Raw genomic sequence first — 20,791 nt, forward strand, 5'->3', positions numbered from 1 at the left:
ACATTTTTTTGTAATGCACACTCTTAGACCAGTGGTGGAAGAAGTCATTTAATGGCGAGGGACCAGGCAAAAGTGGAAAAAGGAGATAAGACACTCTGGACAGCGTCCAAAATGAAAAATGATTTGAAAAAAAAAACAGGTAGTGGACCAGAACAGGGATGAGGCCGGTAAGGCCACAATGGCAATTAGGTGAAAGAGTTATCAGCCATGCAGAATAATAGGAACACATCGTCATCATCATCATCATGGTTGACAGCATCTTGTCATACTTGTTTGAGTGGCGTCACATGACAACACGCGTCTCACTCCTGACTGCAACTCCAAGCGAATAGTTGTGTTGGAAGGACGTGTGGTCACTACTGCAGGGTGAGGAAGCTGTTAAAGTTGTGGCGTCGCTCTCTATCTCACTTATGGCTCACCGAGTCCCTTTTGAAGGTCTAATGCCTGCTTTGGAAGCTCACAGCTTTCCTTAAGGATCTCGTTTTCCATTTTGACAGGCTGGGATACTTTGTTTCATTTCCTCTCATCATGCCATTTTTGTATATTTCCCACCGTGCTGCATAAGACTGTCAATTGTATCGGATTATTGGATGGCATTTACATGTTTACATAGTGTATGCCACCCAGTAGATTACATTGACCACGGCAAACGTGAACGGGAACACGGCCCTGGCATATATGTCGATTGTGTCGGCGTCAATCGGCTTGCAGACGCACTTGGAACAGCATTTCTTCTCCTCTTCCTCACTCTCTCTCATAGACCTCCTCCTGGACTCTGACTCCTCAGAGACGCCCTCCCCTGGGATCTCACTGCTGGAGCGCTGGGCTCGGCTGTGGCGATTGGAAATGACCACGCCCTGGTTCATACCGGTGACGGACAAGGAAAACAGAACCATGGCCTGTTTGCCGTTCTTTACTATGGCCTGGAAGGACACACAAGGACACACGCTGAAAGACAAGGTCAAAACGGTCTGAAATAGAATGATTCCATGTGCAAAGACAACGATAATTTTATGTAATCGGGCTATGCGGCATTATTTAAAACAATACAGTCAGCATGCTTATTTTTGTATTACAATTTTTTTATTATTAGCATATTAGCTCTTAAACTCGCCCACCAATGTAATTATAATTTAATTAATATTTATTAAAAAACATTAATATTCATAAAATAGCTGAATATTATTTTATTACAATACTGTAGCTATTACCTAGAAATGCCACCGTTTTTTAATGTTTCATGCGAGCTGTGATTTGTCCTGCTTTGTTTGATGGTCATTGAACACACCATCTACCATTCTCTGACGCACAGAAGGATATATGCCCACCAATGTTCAGCAACAAAAAAATGTGAGTGAGACCTCTCACACTAACGCAAACATGACTACAGTTTCAGCTCAAAATAAGATTTATGATACTGGTTTTAAATTCTGAATGTTTGACTAAAAAATCCTTTTGGGGAACATTAATTAATATTAATATTTATTTTGTGATATTTAATATAATTATAATTTAATTAATATTTATTAAAAAATATTAATATTCATAAAATAGCTGAATATTATTTTATTACAATACTGTAGCTATTACCTAGAAATGCCACCGTTTTTTAATGTTTCATGCGAGCTGTGATTTGTCCTGCTTTGTTTGATGGTCATTGAACACACCATCTACCATTCTCTGACGCACAGAAGGATATATGCCCACAAATGTTCAGCAACTACAAAAAGTGAGAGTGAGACCTCTCACCCTAACACAAACACGATTACAGTTTCAGCTCAAAATAAGATTTATGATACTGGTTTTAAATTCTGAATGTTTGTGACTAAAAAAGCCTATTTGGGAACATAATATTATTTTGTGATATTTCATATAATTATAATTTAATATTTAAAAAAATATTAATAAAATAACTAAATGTAATTTTATTACAATACTGTAGCTATTACCTAGAAATGCCACTGTTTTTTAATGTTTCATGCAAGCTGTGATTTGTCCTACTATGTTTGATGGTCATTGAACACACCATCTACCGTTCTCTGACGCACAGAGAGATATATGCCCACAAATGTTCAGCAACTACAAAATGTGAGAGTGAGACCTCTCACCCTAACACAAACACGATTACAGTTTCAGCTCAAACTGGTTTTAAATTCTGAATGTTTGTGACTAAAAAAGCCTATTTGGGAACATAATAATATTATTTTGTGATATTTCATATAATTATAATTTAAGTAATATTTTCAACATTATTAATATTAATAAAATATTATTTTATTATTATATTCTTTTTATTTTATTATTTTATTATTTAGAAAGCCCACAGTTTTGAATGTTTAATGTGAGCTGTGATTTGTCCTACTTTGTTTGATGGTCATTGAACGCACCATCTACGTTCTCTGACACACAAAGGGATATATGGGTGAATTTGGATGTATTTTTCCCCCTTTTTCTTTCACCTAATATTTGCTCCCAAATACTGATACTATGTGTTTATTTAAGCACCTCCCTACTTATCTTTAAATAATTTTTGCACCCTTTCTGTAAATCCTAGAAACTTCATTTCACTTCTCATCTCTCACTGTGTTCGTCTGCTTGCAAGGCATGTTCCCTTCTCCCGAGAGCGCCTGCAGCAGTTAGTGGTTGACGGGACAACATGTCGGGTATGAGCTGCTCACCTCGGAGCCGAGCTTGTTAGCCTTCACCTTGGCCTTCTCTTTCAGTCTGTAGTCGGCATTGTAATGAGCAAAGGCATACTCAATTAGCGCGGCGAACACGAACACGTAGCAGATCCAGAAGTAGACATCCAGTGCCTTGATAGCTGATGCGCGAGGCAGAGACGAGCGGGCACTCACCATCAGGGTGGTCATGGTGAGGACGGTCGTGATGCCTGTTTGGACGGATACATCACGCTTGAAACTAAAAACTATTCACAACAGTCGAGCGAACCGATGACCAATAGTCAACCAAATCTGTTTAAACTGATACCGACCTAAGGACACACGAGCGGGGACTGCTGACTGACTAATCCAAAAGGACACCCAGGACATGGCCACCAGTAATATGGAAGGCATGTATGACTGGATGATGTAAACTCCTCGGTTACGTCTCAGCTGGAAGCGAAGGCTCAGCCGTGGAAATCTTCCCGCTGAGAAGAAAAAGACAGCCTCTGGTTAATTGTTGTATTTTTTTTTAGAAAACTAATTATCAAATCTCTTCTGCTGTTCTTCACAGTCATGCTGCTATTCAAGAAATATCAAAGTTTAAAGTATTATTGCTGCAGTATGGCTGTATCTGTATACCATGTCAGTCCATTCCTTCTGTGCATAGAGTAGACCCCCTCAATTGAAAATAACTAGTTACTTCATAAAGATATATAAGAAGAACACAATGCCTGAAACAAAAATGGATCCTCACCAGATTTGAAATTCATCATCTCTGTTACAAAGCGATAGTCTGTGATAGTGAACTGTGAGAGCTCCAGTTTGTCCAGTCCATGGATGTGCCTCTGACTTTCCGACCAGTGGTAAACAATGTCCTCAGAAGAGTAACCGTCTGGAACAGAACAAAAACGTGAACATATTCAGCAAACATACTGCCGTCTTGCATGCAAGCATGTCCATAATATATGTGTTGCATCCACGTAGTAAATAAGATCCTCTATGGGTGACTACCAGAATACGTGGTGATCCATCTTAACACCTTAAAGTCACAGTAGGTCTTTTGTAGGGCTCATGCAGGTTTAAAGTTGTGTGTAGGAGCTTACAGCTTTCCAGGTCGAGCATACACTCCTGTTCGTCCATGGGATACTTGGTCAGGTCCATGTCACATGCCACTGTTGAGGTAATTCTGGGAAGGAAACAATCCAAATGAATCCAAACGCTCCTTAAAAACACTAAGTACAACGAAACTGGACAAAACAACACAACTTTATTGAATCATGATGCTGTTAAATAACATTCATTCATTCATTTTCTACCGCTTATCCTCACGAGGGTCGCGGGGGGTGCTGGAGCCTATCCCAGCTATCTTCAGGCAAGAGGCGGAATGCACCCTGGACAAAGCCAATCACAGGGCACATATAGACAAACAACCATTCACACTCACATTCATACCTATGGACAATTTGGAGTCGCCAATTAACCTAGCATGTTTTTGGAATGTGGGAGGAAACCGGAGTACCCGGAAAAAACCCATGCACACTCCACACAGAGATGGCCGAGGGTGGAATTGAACCCCGGTCTCCTAGCTTTGAGGTCTGCGTGCTAACCACTCAACCGCTGTGCAGCCCTGTTAAATAACATGTGACATTTATTTTCTAGGCAATTTGTACCGGCTAACATTTGCAGCATTTCTTTGGTATGCTGGCTGTTAACTGTAATAAAGTCCAGCATTTCTTTTCAATGGCTTTCTGTGAACGCACATCATTTTTGCGCTGTTCCTTTTGTATTTACTTTGATGACCAAACATCCCAGTGTATATTGACTGTCAAGACAAAGGCTCGGCATTTTGATGCATGTTTTTTTTTCCTGCCTCCCCCCACAGCAGTGGTCTCCAACGTGAGAGTTACTTTTACAAAATAAAAATGGCCGAAAGGTCATTTTTGTAACATTTATTTTTATAGCTTATTTTAATTTGTCATAAATTAGTAAAAAAGTTAATTTGTGCCCAAACAGAAGGTGGCCACACTACAAGCTGCCTTCTGGGATACATAGTGGTTGTCTACAACCATGTGTTCCTAGTCATGTTTGATTTTGTCATCGTCTAGTGTCTTATGGTTGCAAAAGGTTACAACGCACAAGTAAAAGCTTCAGAGGTTACCATAGAAACCGTGGTTATCGGTGCTGTGAATAACAAGGACAAGAGACATCAATTCACTCGGGTTTTCCAACCTTCTGCTTGTGCGTACCTGCTGCTGTACAGAATAACTCCATTGGGCTGCAGACGAATCAATTTGTTCTCCACCGTCACGTCGTGGAACCAAGCAGATTTGGCATTGACGATGAAGGTGTCAGGCAGCCAAAGCTTGTCCACGAAGCGACTATCCAATCCCAGCGTCTTGTTGGTGTGGTTGTAGGACAGGCGGTCATCATGCCAGCTCTGGCGTAGAAACACGGTCATGGTGTACTCCTGCCAAAATCAACACACACACACACACACACTCAGGCTGCGTCACGGATGTACCAACACATTCCATATAACGTGTGAAGGAAGGAATATTTTTCCATATACACTACCGCTCAAAAGTTTGGGAACACTTGGGAATTTTTTGGGCCAGTCTGAGATATGGCTTTTTCTTGGCAGTCCTGCCATGAAGTCCAGCATCCTGAAGTCGCCGCTTCACTGTTGATACTGACACTGGTGTTTGACGGCTACTATTTAGTGCAGCTGCCAGGTGACGACCTATGAGGCGTCTTTGTCTTAAACTACACACTCTCAGATATTTGTCTTCTTACACAGTTGTGCAGCGTTTTTCTGTCCTTGTTAGACCCAGTTTGTGCTGCTCTCTGAAGGGAGTAGTTAACAGCATGGTAAGAGATTTTAGATTTAGTTTAGATTTTTAGATGGCTTTTCTAATAATCTATTAGCCTTATAAAATGATGAACTTGGATTAGCAGCCATACCAGGAGATTGATGCAGAGGACTGACACTTGTTGATAGTAGGCCTCTATGCAAAAATGTACATCCTTCTTTGAAAATCATCTGATTCGTATTAATTGTTTGTGAAATGGATGAAAATGTGTTCTTTGGAAAACAAAGACATTTGCAAGTGATCCCAAACTTTTGAGCAGTAGTGTATGGATGTGTACTTTTGCAGTATACATACTAGGGATGAGCGAGTACACCACTTCATCCCTAGTATGTACAGTATTCTAGCCCCCAAATGTTTGTGAAATTGAAAAATTTGTTTTTGAAATGCATGAAAATTTGTTTTTCCTTGGAAAACAAAGACATTTGCAAGTGATCCCAAACTTTTGAGCAGGAGTGTACATAAAACCAACGCTGACTTACATTTACGTTTAATATGTGGCAAGAGATGCTGAACGCACTCAACACCTTCTGAAAAGTTGGCAATTATTTCAAATGTGATATATAACAGTAATCATGCCTGCAGTCCAGCACTGCACACAGCAACAGCATCTGATGGATCAGCTCCTCACACAGGTAGGCTAAGTCTACCTGTCTCAAAATGTCAATGGAATCACTGAAAATCCTGCTGATAGTACACCTGTTTAAGTTGTCCTTTACCAATAAAAGCTACTGTAATTGATATATTGTTTACACAGTGGTTTTATTTCAATATGATAACAAGCAGGATATATGTATAGGCAAGCCTTTAAAGCAAAATAACTGTGGATTGTAACATGTTCATATTTAGTATCTATGCACGATGTTTCATACTACAAAGTGATGAATGATGAAACAACTCGAGCAAATATGATAGCTTCCCCCAAAGCCGTCCAGAGGGATAAATGAGGATTGTGAAATTATTCAATGTTTGTCATCTGCGGCGTGTAGAGAGGATGGCAACATTACCATGTTGGCTTCAGAGATGTGATCAATGCTGGCCACTTCAATCGCCATGGCCACGTTCACGGGAGGACCTGCAGGGGGAGACATTTGAGCAGCAAAACAAACATGCATTCTCGCTGTTCCAGCCTACTTCCGCATACACACATAGGGCTCTGTTTTCGTGGCGCAGCGCAAGGAGGCGCGCCCCGTGTAGTGGTAATTTCGTCCAGCGCACCATTGTGTGCAACCAATTTGGTAATCGCACATTTTCAGCTTGGTGCAATGAGAATTTCATGGCAAAGCTCGCCAGCTCCGAGCTGGTCTATTTAAGTGCAAAGCGCACCCTGAGGAATGGTAAATTGGCAACTGTGCACACACGTGTCAGGCACATTTCAATGCAATAAACAATCACAGCCATCAATATTTGTACATCAAAGGTTCTCCTACTTGGCGATGAGCAGGAATGCAGATGGACCACAAGCATGATGCATGGATTAGCCTGCTGCTGTGTTTAATGTCAATGTCAGGAACAGATGGCATGGTTTATGTGGTGCATGACGCACATTGTGGCCTCTGATGTGCAGTCCATTGGGCCCTGCACATTTAAAGGCAATGAGAGGCGTTCATTTGATTGGTTAAGATTACACTCGGCTGTGTTAACTCCTCTCATGCCAAAAGTTTGGATTCAGTGGTATTTGGGAATTGAAGGAGTTGAGACTTCTTCCATTTTATGTTAAGCCCTGGTGCCCCCCAGCCGGAACATAACACCTGGTATACAAAAATAGAGCCCATAGTGCTAATCCTGCATCCTTGATAGCCTATCTAGTTCCCTTCCACATCTCCAACACTCCTGCATTGCAAACAGTTTTACCATGATAAGTGGTACATCACACTGTGGGCCATCATAAATAGCACTGAGCTTTCATGGCCTCACAGGAGGCCAGCTTCTGCTGGTGTTCCAGCACACACGCAGCCTGGTACTCCCTCTGCTGCTTGCCATATGATTAGCATGGAGTGTGCCTGCAAGGCCTGAGGGCACAAACTACAGGGGAGCTCAGCAACGCAGGCTATTTAGGCTGAACATAAAGGAATCATCCCTAGCCATACCCACACCATTCAACACCTTGCTCCAATTGTTTATGGCAAGTCAAATTCAATCGGCCAGATACTGTACATACTAGGGATGGGATAGTGGTGTACTCGTTCATCCCTAGTATGTATACTGCAAATGTACACATACATACACTACCGCTCAAAAGTTTGGGATCACTTGCAAATGTCTTTGTTTTCCAAAGAAAAATAAATTTTCATGCATTTCACAAACAAATTTTTCCATTTCACGAACATTTTCATCCATTTCACAAAAAATTTAAATGAATCAGATGATTTTCAAAGAAGGATGTACATTTTTGCATAGAGGCCTACTATCAACAACTGTCAGTCCTCTGCATCAATCTCCTGGTATGGCTGCTAATCCAAGTTCATCATTTTATAAGGCTAATAGATTATTAGAAAACCTATCTAAAAATCTAAACTAAAATCTCTTACCATGCTGTTAACTACTCCCTTCAGAGAGCAGCACAAACTGGGTCTAACAAGGACAGAAAAACGCTGCACAACTGTGCAAGAAGACAAATATGTGAGAGTGTGTAGTTTAAGACAAAGACGCCTCACAGGTCGTCACCTGGCAGCTGCACTAAATAGTAGCCGTCAAACACCAGTGTCAGTATCAACAGTGAAGAGGCGACTTCAGGATGCTGGACTGCCAAGAAAAATCCATATCTCAGACTGGCCAAAAAAAATTCCCAAGTGATCCCAAACTTTTGAGCGGTAGTGTATTTTTTACCATGATGAAAACTTCAACATGACATTCACAAATATGTTGCAGTGTACAATTCATGACGTTTCAGCTGTTTGTATACTATAATAATGAGACATAATTGTTATGTATTTCAGTTGTAGGACTCAAGGAATATTTGTGAATGTAGATTGAAATGAATGGTTTATACTTTTGGAGACACCAGTGATGGAAGTGAGTTGAATGAGAAGAATGGCAGCAGACAACAACAACACATGATTCCTGAATGGTCAGCGCAGCCCGTCATTTTATCCAGCATTGAGCACAGGATGCATGATGATGGTCATTGTGCACAAATTCACTTTTGCACAACTGAGTTAAGCTGTGAGATTGAGAAATCTCTCTGCGTGGCCATTGGATGGTTCACATCATGCAGCCATTCTTAGCAAGATGCATCATATTCCATCTATTGTTCTTTGTGGTTACTCAATTGAACATTAAAAAAAAAGCATATTAGAGTGACAACATGGTAAGGATGGCTGTAAAATGTCAGTGGGATGAAATGCAATCCAACACCACCAGCAGAAGATCTCACACTCACCTCCTATCCCAGGACGAAAGTTTCGGGCATAGCCCTTCATTAGATCATCCAAATTGGGTAGCCAGGATATTTCAATGTCTGTACCTACATAGTCTCCTATGTCACTCAGCATGGCCCTGAAGGAGACACAAACAAGGGCAGCCTTTAAAGGACATTCAGTTTAATACAGCATCATTATTACACAAGCATTTATAATGTTTGATGTGTCTTAATTTTGTGTTTATTGTGTTATTAATCATTTTGATGGTTATATCTGTGATCATTATTTATTCCATCCATCCATTTTCTATACCGCGGGCATGCTGGAGCCTACCCCAGTCTTCCGGCGGGAGTCGGTGTACACCCCGGACTGGTCGACAGCCAATCACAGGGCACATATAGACAAACAACCATTCACACTCACATTCACATCTAACTACTCGTCCACCATGCAGCCTCATTATTTATTATGGTTGTATAGAAAAATCACCATTACATCACCTTACAATTTCTTATGCTTCTTTCTACTCCTTTTGGACATGTGGAACTGTGAATAGAATTATGTGATGCATTCAATTGGAATCTGATGCATGTTCAAATGAAATTAAAACATTACTATTCAGGAGAGACCAATTGAAGTACTGGAATCTGTGTATTTTGTGAATATGACATACAATGACTTTACATATTTAGAAGTAAACAAAATAATCTTGCCAAATTGGGATGTTTTCTTGTGTCATATCCACTGGCGTCATTAGGCCTATTTTAGGCAAGGTAATTTTATATTTTTTATTGATTTTTTAAATTTTTTTAATAGATTTTTTTTTACCAAAAAAAATCTCTGACAAATTTCATATAATAAGGCAAAAGCAGGCTAATAAGCAAGCCAATAAGTAGGCTAATACTAGCCAACTACTACTACTACTAGTAGTAATAATCAGAAGAAGAAGAATGATGATAGTAATAATAATAGGCATATTAATAATATAATAATAATTATTATATAATTGATTACTGTCCACAGGACAGAATAGTTGCAGAGCTTGAGCAGCGGTTCTTGCAGTGTATATTGTGTGTACTTGTGTAAATGTAATGGTGGCCTAAAACAATTGAGTATCTCTACTAAATCTGTAAAAAAAGTGGGAAAGTTATATCCTGGTTCTTGTTCCTTATTTGTTTTTTGGATATTTTGGATTTTTGGAATGTCTACTTCATTCATTCATATCCTGTGCATCTCCAGGGGGCTAAGCCCCCCCCCCCCCCCCCCCCCCCCGTCCTCAGAACCTAGTGACGCCCCTGGTCATATCCATACATACGTATATGGCGTAAAAACAAGCCGTCAGCAGCTTCAATCTGAATACAATGCAGTGCCTAGGCAGTAAAGTGCAGTGTGGCTATACAACCACCAGGAGGCAGTGTTGCACTCCACAACACAGAGCCTACATCATGGACGTCATCTTTCATGCAGACAACAGTCAACTCTGCATCTTACTGCACTTGACAGAATGTCAAATCCATTCCACCCTGTCACTGGAAGGGCCCATGTTCGATAATGAGTTTTCACTCGATGCAAAGACCCGTCATCAAAGAATGACTCTGACACGCAGAAAATAAATCCAAGCAAACACTGGAAAAGCTATCGCTGACATGCAGTCAAGAACGTCTCATATCGGCATGGAGTGGGAATAAGGGCTCAATGGAAATCATTTATATTTGTCCATCAATGAAAAACAAGCACGCAGCATCTGGTTAGAATCCTTTGAAGAGTCACTTCCATATGTTCTAAAAGCATACTCAGACAATATCTGCAATCATCCATCCATAAAAATAGCAATTCTAAATAGATTTCTGCCATCATTCCCTAATTGGATACATTTTGTAGTAGCAGTAGCAACAATATTTTTAGCCTGGCAATCACTGCCATATCTGAAAGAAACGGGAGTCTTGTACAAATTAATTAATCACTAATTGTGCTCACAAATTGGTGGTTCGGAATGTGAAAATGCAGAGTTATTATTTTCCCTTGTTCTCTGAATATGTTAACACAGCAAGGTCAAACAGGCCTTAGTTCTCATGACAGATGTGAATGACAGTGACTGCTGTCGTCTGCACTGCGTTTCCCAAATCTCTTCCTTTTTTTATGACCATAATCACAACACAAGGACAGCTAAGCATTTATCTACATGTAAGCAGGTTTGACTGAACGGGGTCGAATTTCATGGCACGGCGCAAAGTGGCGCAAGGTGGCGCACCCCACACAGTTGTCATCTCGTCCAGCGCACCACTGTGCCCAGCCCATTTGGTATTTTGGACTGGGTGTGTGTATTGAATTTCAATACAGTGTATTAACTTATTTACAGTACATGAATTATCAAAAACTGAAAACATAACAGAAGAGGCTGGGGGTCGGGGGGGTTAACTGCACAGAACACAAACAATAGTCGTGGTGTCAGATAATGTAATAATATCATGTCATGATGTTGAAAACTTCCATTAAAAAATATTAATTTAGTTGTCTGTTTCATCCGTGATATTGAATATTTTTACTAAAAAAATCAAAACATAAATGAAACAGAATTGTAAACATTTGCACCGCCATCGACGACAAACAACTCAGAGAGTCTTTTTCCACTCTTTCAAGGATCTTCAGCCATCTGTGTGAGAGCCAACATTCAACAGACGGGAGAATGAGAAGAAACTCGGGATGAGCCGGATATTTCTTAGGAATGAGTATCCGTTACAGATTATGCATTTTTGACAAGTATGAAACATGAATATATACCTGTCAATTATGTGTATCTGTAAGGGAAATCCTGATTGTGTTTGTATACTGTTCTGTGGTTATCCAATGGCGTCATTAGGCCTATTATTTTTTATAATTTTTATAGATTTTTTTCAATATTTTTTATAGATTTTTTTAATTTTTTTTTTTGCAAAAAAAAATCTCTGACAAATTTCACTGTCAGAGATGAATCATTAATAGTGATTAATGAATTTGTACAAGGCTCCCATTTCTTTCAGATATGGCAGTGATTGCTGTGACAAATACTCATTGGGTAATGTATTCACTTTTCAGTCTGTGATTGGCCGACCTGCAGCCATCAAGTCTGTCTTTATTGTGTTTGTGTACATCCAAGTGCGTTCTGTCGAATTGCAAAAACGTATGCAAAATTCAGGGATCCAGACGTGGTGAGTACAGCCTGAGAGCGGATTTGGGAGGTACGCACTTTTAGTAAAGGAGGAACTATGTTATTAGGATACGCTTTCGCTTGGGGCTGCACGGTGTTCGAGTGGCTAGCGTGCAGGCCTCGTATGTTTCACACTGCCCGTGCTGGAGTTTGAACATAGGACCTTCAGAATAAGAAACAAGGAGAAGCGGCATAGAAAAGAGCTGACCATTGACCCAGCTTTTAGCGCAGCTCTTAAGACGACGATGGGATGATGTTTTGCCAAGTAGAATTCTTAGTTTATAAATGGAAGGTTTTGGGATTTAGAGCATAGAAACCCTGTTCATGACCTTCTAAATAGGGTATTTAACATGATTAGAGCCCTCTCCACATGAAATAACACCCCTATAGTCACCTTTACACTCATATTACCCAATATAGCAGATTAAATAACACATAAACAAGGACTCACACTTGTTTAATATTGGTTTAATATTTTTACATATCACTGTCTTTCAATGCACTTTCTTGTATTTGTATTTTAGTTCATTTTAGGTCATTTTTATGCTTGAAATGCTTAATCTAGGCCAAAAAGACATAAAATGTGATTAAACAAGTATATTTTGAACTAACGATTGTGTCATCGGTCGAGTTGTTAGCGTGCAGGCCTCACAGCTAGGAGATCGGAGTTGAACTCCACCCTCGGCCATCTCTGTGTGTTCTCCCCGTGCATGCGTGGGTTTTCTCCGGGTACTCCCGTTTCCTCCCACATTCCAAAAACATGCTAGGTTAATTAGTGACTCCAAATTGTTCATAGGTATGAATGTGAGTGTGAATGGTTGTTTGTCTATATGTTGCAGTTGATGTTTGCTAAATACAAGGATGAAGAGTCTTGAACCAGTCATGATGTGCTATATATATCACTATATTGACACTTACTATGGTACCCATTATGTCATTGTATGGTCATATAAAATTAAAATTAAAATTAAAATTAAAATTAAAATTAAAATTAAAATTAAAATTAAAATTAAAATTAAAATTAAAATTAAAATTAAAATTAAAATTAAAATTAAAATTAAAATTAAAATTAATTAAATAAAAACTATATTAGGAAAGCAGGAAGTGAACAAATGTAACAGTTACTGATTGTCTATATGTGCCCGTTGATTGACTGGCCACCAGTCCAGGGTGTACCCCGCCTGTCACCTGAAGACAGCTGGGATAGGCTCCAGCACCCCTCGCAACCCTCATGAGGATAAGCGGTAGAAAATGAATGAATGAATGCTTTCGCTTCATAAAATACAGTGAAAATGTGCCTGTTTCAGACACAGTTGAAAATGCTGATTAATCATGCTGAATTAATTTACACTCGAGTTAATCTGATTCCAAACGTTTTTCATTTCACATTTCACCATAAAAGAAACATAAACAAAAGAACATTAAAGTAGCCAAAGACACTCCCAAAGTACTACAGCGGACAGTTTACATATTCAAAAAGAATAATCTATTGATAGATAGTGAATCGGCAGGTGAGTGACAGGTGAGCAAAAACAGCAACTGACATATCAAAACTGCCAGGCGGCAACTTTAGCCATAAGCAACTTCAGCAGACTGGAGACATGTGGAGCTGAAAAGCAAAGCAAAAAAGTAACATTATTTTCTCAGATGGGTAGGCGGTTGTGGTGATGCGGGCAACTTTAAGTGTGTGTGTGTGTGTGTGTCCGAGATCTGACACACAACGAGGTGGAAGAAACACAGCCTACGCTATGCATTGTGCTGTGAAGAAAACAATATAGTTACTAGAGGGAGAGCGAGAGAAATCTCATCCTCCCAATAGACAGCCAAAAGGGAGAAAACCAGTGATTTGACCAAATTCAAGCCAAAGCTTAAGCAGCTTCACCCTTTGGCCTTTCACTTGAGGCCCTTCCTGCCATATAAGCACTTTGGGGAAATCACAGCTCAGTAGATTATGTTGCTTATCCCAACAAATTGTGAGAGCTTCAGTTATTTTTTACAGCATGAACATAAGTACAATCAATGAAGTCCATGTATTGTATATAAATATTGGCTTTACCGATTCCTGCTTTATGTGCTATATACACTACCGGTCAAAAGTTTAAATGGATAAAAATGTTTGTGAAATGGAAAAAAATGTTTGTGAAATGCATGAAAATTGGTAATGGTTTTATTTCAGTTGAACATGCATCAGATTACAATTAAGTGCATCCCATAATCAGTTCACAGTTCCACATGTCCAAAAGGAGTAGGAAGAAGCAAAGCTTATTAAATCCTACCCCTCCATCTGGTACTTTTACAATCAGTAACTGTTACATTTGTTCACTTCCTGCTTTCCATAATACAGTTTAAGGTTTTTTTTTTGTTTGTTTGTTTTTTAATAATGTACCTCGTACCGAAGTACAAGGTGATATGACCATCCAATGACATAATGGGTACCATAGTAAGTGTCAATATAGTGATATATATAGCACATCATGACTGGTTCAAGACTCTTCATCCTTGTATTTAGCAAACATCAACTGCTTGTATTGTTTCTTGAATTGGCTTGAATTGTTTGACTTCCTTACTCAATCCATTCCATAGTTTGATTCCACATACTGAAATGCTATGGCTTTTTAACGTAGTCCTAGCATATAAGTGTTTCAAATGTACTTCTTCCCTGAGATCATATTTCTCCTCTCTTGTAGAGAAGTATTGGATGACATTTTTAGGGAATTGGTTATTTTTAGCCTTATGTATTATTTTAGCTGTGTGAAGATTAACTATATCAGCAAGTATTTGTGATTTTAGAAATAAGGAGTTAGTATGTTCTCTGTAGGCGGCATTATGAATTATCCTTACTGACCTTTTTTGCAGTACATTTAGCGAGTGAAGATTGCTTTTAGTTATTACCCCATATTTCCACACAATAAAAAATCTGTTTTTCTTTGGAAAACAAGGACATTTGCAAGTGATCCCAAACTTTTGAGCAGTAGTGTAGGTGAAAAAAATCTAATTAACAATATTGTTATCCTTCAATATTGATATTTTGGCAGCCTACCCAACATGTTTTGCAGTTAAGCAATTACGGTATTTTCTGGACTATAAGTCGCTCCGGAGTATAAGTCGCACAAGGCCAAAAATGCATAATTAGTTAGAAAAAAAACATACATAAGTCGCACTGGAGTATAAGTTGCATTTTTTGTGGGTAATTTATTCTATGACCAAAACAGACATTACGTCCTCTTGGAAGGCAAGTTCTAACAATAACAAAAGAATAGAGAACAGGCTGAATAGGTGTAAGATATGCTAACACAATGGTTATTCAGATACACAAAAAATAAACATGAACAGAAAAGGTGTCCAGTGTTTATGTAACATAAACAGTTTTTTCATTTATAAGTCGCTCTGGAGTATAAGTCGCAGGAACAGCCAACCTATGAAAAAAAGTGTGACTTATAGTTACGTAGAAAGCTTGCTTCTCCAATCATCAGCTGTTTTGTCCACAGACCACACCCACTCTGCTTTTTATCAAAGCCACTAGAAAGCACAGTCTCTAACGTCTGAAAGCATTGAAATAGTTTTTTTGACCACCGCAGATACCTCAGCCACATTGATGGAACTGTCCGCGTTTGTGTCCTCTATGACTTCCTCTATAGAAGGTATGTCAGTGGGATTGAGAAGGTCCTTAAAGTATTCCTTCAACCATCCGAGTATATCCTCAGTCAAGGTCAGCCAGAACCTCCCACAAGCCATCCATGCTTGTTGGACTCCTTCTTCAGCTTGACGGTGCCAGCCCTGACCTCTGGTGTCCACCATCGGATTCAGGGCTTCCTCGGCCACCTCAGCAATGGCGGCACGGAATACGGTGAAAATTGAAGACTCGACAAATGGGAGACTGCCAGGGTAGATTTGAGCATGAGATCGACGGATGGATTGGAAGGCAAAGTCTACTGGTGGATCTACTGTATGTTCCTCATTCTTCATGACTGAAAGCCCTAGCCCTGGGATGGGCAAACTATGGCCCGGGGGCCACATGCGGCCCACCAAGCGTTTGAATCTGGTCCACCGGTTGCTTTCTAAGTATTTCAACTTTTAACATAAAAACTGGCAACATTACTTGCAAGTCGGATGTCTAATTTAGTAAAATAAAAAACAACAAAACTGTAAAATTAAATGACATTGTTTGATCTGATGGCCTGATGTTTAAAGTGCTCCTGAAAAAAGGGACATGAGAACATACAGCTGATAGTATAACACTTTTACAGATACAATTAGACAAAAAATAATTCAAGGAAAATTCTAACCATAAAATATTTGGCGGCTGGATGGCAAGAGAAGTTTACAAAAATGAACAGACAATGGATCCCATCCATGAAACCGTCTTCACCGCCTAGAGTGACATTTATTCTACAGTAAACCTCGGATATATCGGACTCAGATATATCGGAAATTCGCTCACAACGGACAGATAAAAAAGAACCAATTTTTCTGTAATGCATTTCCAATAAAAATTCATTGCATATATCGGATTTTTTGTAACCGATTTCGCCTATTTCGGACAAAATCTCCAGTCCCGTTCCAATGCATTCCATTAAATTTCCCTCGCATATATCGGATGGCCGCATCGTGGCGCTCCGATTCGCCGAATTGTGACAGGCGATTTATATTCACGTTTATTATTCAGATTTAGGACAAATATAAAAGTGAGTGACGTCAATAATACTAGCACAGCAGTGAATGAGATCTTAACCTCACTATTGGAAATAACGTAGGCCTGACGGGCGTAACAGGGCCTAGCTTAATTAACAATTTGTTATGCTCAGAGTCCAATAAAGTTAAATTCTCATTACCTTACGTCTCTTTTCATTGCCCAGTCCAGGTACATTGGAAACATAGTCAAGGAAGTGCCTTTTTATAACGGATAAAATCCGATTTACGCATATACCGGATATAAATCCGATATATGCGTAAAACGGACATTTTCCGGTATACGCATATAACGGATTTCGCTTATATCGGACAAAACCAGTGGGAACAATTGAATCCGATATATCCAAGGTTTACTGTAATTGAATCCCTTTTTTTTATCTGTGGTCTTGAACATCACTTTCATGGTAGTTTGAAATAAATTACTCAAAATATTTTTGTCTCACTTTGATTTGGAAGTTCGACTCAGAGCCCCCTGAAGAGTGCTAAATTGAATTTATTGCAAATTTTGATCTGGAGTGTATTGTCCCTTCCCATAAAGTACTATGTCCTATTCTAACTGTCATTGACATGAATTGGGTTTGTTTCCAAGCTGGCACACAAGGATACCAAGGTAAGACCGCAGCTCTTAAAAGCAGGTGAGATGAGTCTGTCTTTTCCACCTCCTGATGTTTGACCCATCCCGCCCCCGTGTGTGAGGATGTGGGTGACATTGCCTTGCCACCACACACAAGGGAAGGCTGCACCTGACCACCCTCATGTAGCATACATCTCCATAACAAACAAGTCACCTCCTGCCATGCATATGCATTATGGAAATGCTGTCAGAGGTAAAGCAGGCTGTTTTGTGCTTTAATGGCAGTAAGTTTAAATCATAATTCAGTATTGTTCATGAATATGTATGAATTCAGGAAGGTGCAACGCGGCCTCTGAAGGCATAAACACAATTTAAAGTAAGGCTGATAGCAAAATATTGTCCTCATTCATACGTGGAAGTTGTTTTTCTTACTTATGCATTATTAACAGCAAGCAGAATGTTGTCAAATATGGACACCTGCAATAGTAAAATCAATAGTCATCTCACCTGGTGAAAAGATCCCTTCCAAGAAGCAGCAGAGCAAGGCTCGTTAGAAAGAAATTTGGCAGCTCCATCTTCCCACAGGTTTAAAAATGAAAGCAAATGAAAGTTTTTGCAGCAGTGGAAATCAACGCCAAAAGCCCGAGTTATTCAACTGCATTCAAGGGAGCTCTCCTCCTGACCCAATGCTGCAAAACAAAGTAAAATGTGCTTTTAATGCTGAGAAAGATGGCGGCAATAGTGATGATGAAGATGACGAGGACCCCATGTTCCCGATCCCTCTGCGTCCTAGGACGCACCGACCGGAGGAAAAGCACCAAAGTCCCAGACGAAACCGCAACGAACCGATCCAAGCAGCAGCGCGCACAGCCTCCTCCTGCTCCCCAGCACCAGGCAGAGAGGAGGTGAGGGGGGGTTGGGGAAGGGGGGGCGAGGGGTGTTAGAGCTCCAGAGAGAGACAGAGAGAGAGTGAGCGACACTAATCTGTTCTCCTTCCCTCCATGGCTTGGCATCCTAACACCACACTCAATCTGGCCACACAGACACGAATATGGGAGTTTATGCGTATATTATAATACGGCATATTATGTAATGTCATGCAGTGGCAGTTCTGGCTGGAATGACACCCTGGGCGGACCGAGGCTGGAGCACCCCCACAACGCAATTTCTTTGTATAAAAACGATTTTTTAATGAAAAAAATAAAGTATTAAGTTATACATTCACACAAAAAATGCAAAATATATAAAAAAAAATAAGCTACAAAATATTAAACACAAGAAAAATATCTTTTTAACCCCTCCCAGGCCCCCTTGTCCCCACCTCCACGCAGAAAAGTGTTAATTTCCTTAAATCCGCATTTCAATTATTCATTCATTTTCTAACGCTTATCCTCATGGGGGTCGCGGTGGTGCTGGAGCCTATCCCAGCTGTCTTCGGGCGAGAGGCGGGGTACACCCTGGACTGGTGCCCAGCCAATCACAGGGCACATATAATAAGGGTAATGGTTTTATTTCATTACAATTGAGTGCATCACATAATCAGTTCACAGTTCCACATGTCTAAAAGGAGTAGGAAGAAGCAAAGCTTATTAAATCCCACCCCTCCATCTGGTACTTTTACAATCAGTAACTGTTACATTTGTTCACTTCCTGCTTTCCTAATATAATTTTTATTTTTATTTTTATTTTTATTTTTATTTTTATTTTTATTTTTATTTTTATTTTTATTTTTATTTTTATTTTTATTTTTATTTTTATTTTTATTTTTATTTTTATTTTTATTTTTATTTTTATTTTTACAATCAGTAACTGTTACATTTGTTCACTTCCTGCTTTCCTAATATAAGTCTTTTGTTGGTTTTTTGGGGGTTTTTTGTCACATACCGAAGTACCCGGTGATATGACCATCCAATGACATAATGGGTACCATAGTAAGTGTCAATATAGTGATATATATAGCACATCATGACTGGTTCAAGACTCTTCATCCTTGTATTTAGCAAACATCAACTGCAACATATAGACAAACAACCATTCACACTCACATTCATACCTATGGACAATTTGGAGTCGCCAAATTAACCTAGCATGTTTTTGGAATGTGGGAGGAAACCGGAGTACCCGGAGAAAACCCACGCATGCACGGGGAGAACATGCAAACTCCACACAGAGATGGACGAGGGTGGGATTGAACTCGGGTCTCCTAGCTGTGAGGCCTGCGTGCTAACCACTCGACCCTTGACTTTGCCTTTTCCATGTTTATTGACATCTACCATCACCCAACTAGCAGCCAAGGCTAAACCAAGTCAGTAGTCAGTGTACAGCTGTAGCGGTATATCTTTTTATTTACAGTGTTTACGGGTTAAGCTGGAGTCTATCCCAGCTGACTTCGGGACTGGTCGCCAGTCAATCACAGCTTATACAAACACGCATTCATAGCATGGACATTTTGGAGTCACCAATTAACTTGGGGGAGGAAGTGACTCAAGAGGTAAAGCTGGTTGTCCAGAAACCAGGACCACAGCTGTGGCTACATTTCATTATTTCTGGTAATCTATGTTTATATGTAGGGATATCCGATATTGACTTTCTTGCCGATATCCAATATGTTGATATTGTCCAACTCTACATTTCTGATATCTTCTGTGGTGGACTTAACACATATCGGTTTTATGTTATGGATTGAACATCAGCAATAAGCCTTATCATCACGGCTGTCAACAGCTGTAAAACATCTGAGAAATACTTGCCATTTCCATCCCTCCTCTGACACACAAATTATTACACACTCTTACTAAAAAACCTGCGGATGCAATAGTGATCAGCTGGAATGCACTGTCAATGTTTTTTTTTTCTTCAGAGGAGCTTCATCAGATAGGGACAGTATCTTGCATGCATAACAAAAGATTTTGCATAGCTCACAGATTTATCCTTCTTTCTCAACCGGTCCAGACATTTTCTGCTGATTGTGGCTCTCGGAATAGTATAAGTCATAGTTCTGCAGTATGACATTGGACTGGTGGTAAAAGGAGTGTGTTGCTATACTACAAGAAATCAAATGGATTTGCGAATGTGATGCAATGCGACATTATTGCAATTACAATTGATGTACTAGGGATGAGAGTACACCATCTGTTCACCCAAATGATCTGTATCTGTAGCTGTACTAGGAGTGGGCGGGGCATAAACCGGAAGTGGGGGTCTTCAACCAGAAAGAAGTCTAAAATTTACATGGCTTGATGAGAAGTTACAATTTAGTTACAAATTTATTATCAAAATACCTTTTAAATTACAAATCTAGTCTTTTGGCCCGTCTATTTGAGCAATTAATGGCATTCCTAAACACAGAAAGGAAGTCAGTGCTTAACTGCAAAGTAAGAGTCTTGTCTCAATTCTGTGAGTAATAAAACATTGAATTAAATTCCCAATAATTGGCCAAAGAATGT

At 39.7% G+C, this 20,791-nt stretch overlaps 1 protein-coding gene across 1 annotated transcript; it reads right to left on the reverse strand.

The window, feature by feature from the left end:
* Window positions 1-32: 32 nt before the first annotated feature.
* On the reverse strand, window positions 33-18,259 carry gabrd (gamma-aminobutyric acid type A receptor subunit delta). The gene is made up of 9 exons (XM_058084941.2): window positions 17,853-18,259; window positions 8,913-9,028; window positions 6,538-6,605; window positions 4,910-5,130; window positions 3,767-3,849; window positions 3,418-3,555; window positions 2,993-3,148; window positions 2,679-2,890; window positions 33-923 (listed from the first exon to the last, which is right to left on the reverse strand). Exons 1-9 carry the CDS (start codon window positions 17,918-17,920, stop codon window positions 606-608), a joined length of 1,380 nt encoding a protein of 459 aa, XP_057940924.1. The 5' UTR covers window positions 17,921-18,259; the 3' UTR covers window positions 33-605.
* Between the last annotated feature and the right edge of the window lie 2,532 nt (window positions 18,260-20,791).

The sequence above is a fragment of the Doryrhamphus excisus genome, linkage group LG17, assembly GCF_037039965.1.
Source record: "Doryrhamphus excisus strain RoL-2023G ecotype Guam linkage group LG17, RoL_Dexc_Guam_v1.1, whole genome shotgun sequence".
NCBI lineage: Eukaryota > Metazoa > Chordata > Actinopteri > Syngnathiformes > Syngnathidae > Doryrhamphus > Doryrhamphus excisus.

Excerpts from the sequence above, each read along its gene's own strand:
- gabrd (XM_058084941.2), bottom strand. The coding sequence starts at position 17,920 with ATGGAGCTGCCAAATTTCTTTCTAACGAGCCTTGCTCTGCTGCTTCTT. Across the intron at positions 9,029-17,852 it reads GGAAGGGATCTTTTCACCAG|GGCCATGCTGAGTGACATAG; the intron begins GTGAGATGACTA and ends TGTCTCCTTCAG. Across the intron at positions 6,606-8,912 it reads CTTTCGTCCTGGGATAGGAG|GTCCTCCCGTGAACGTGGCC; the intron begins GTGAGTGTGAGA and ends CTCCCCCTGCAG.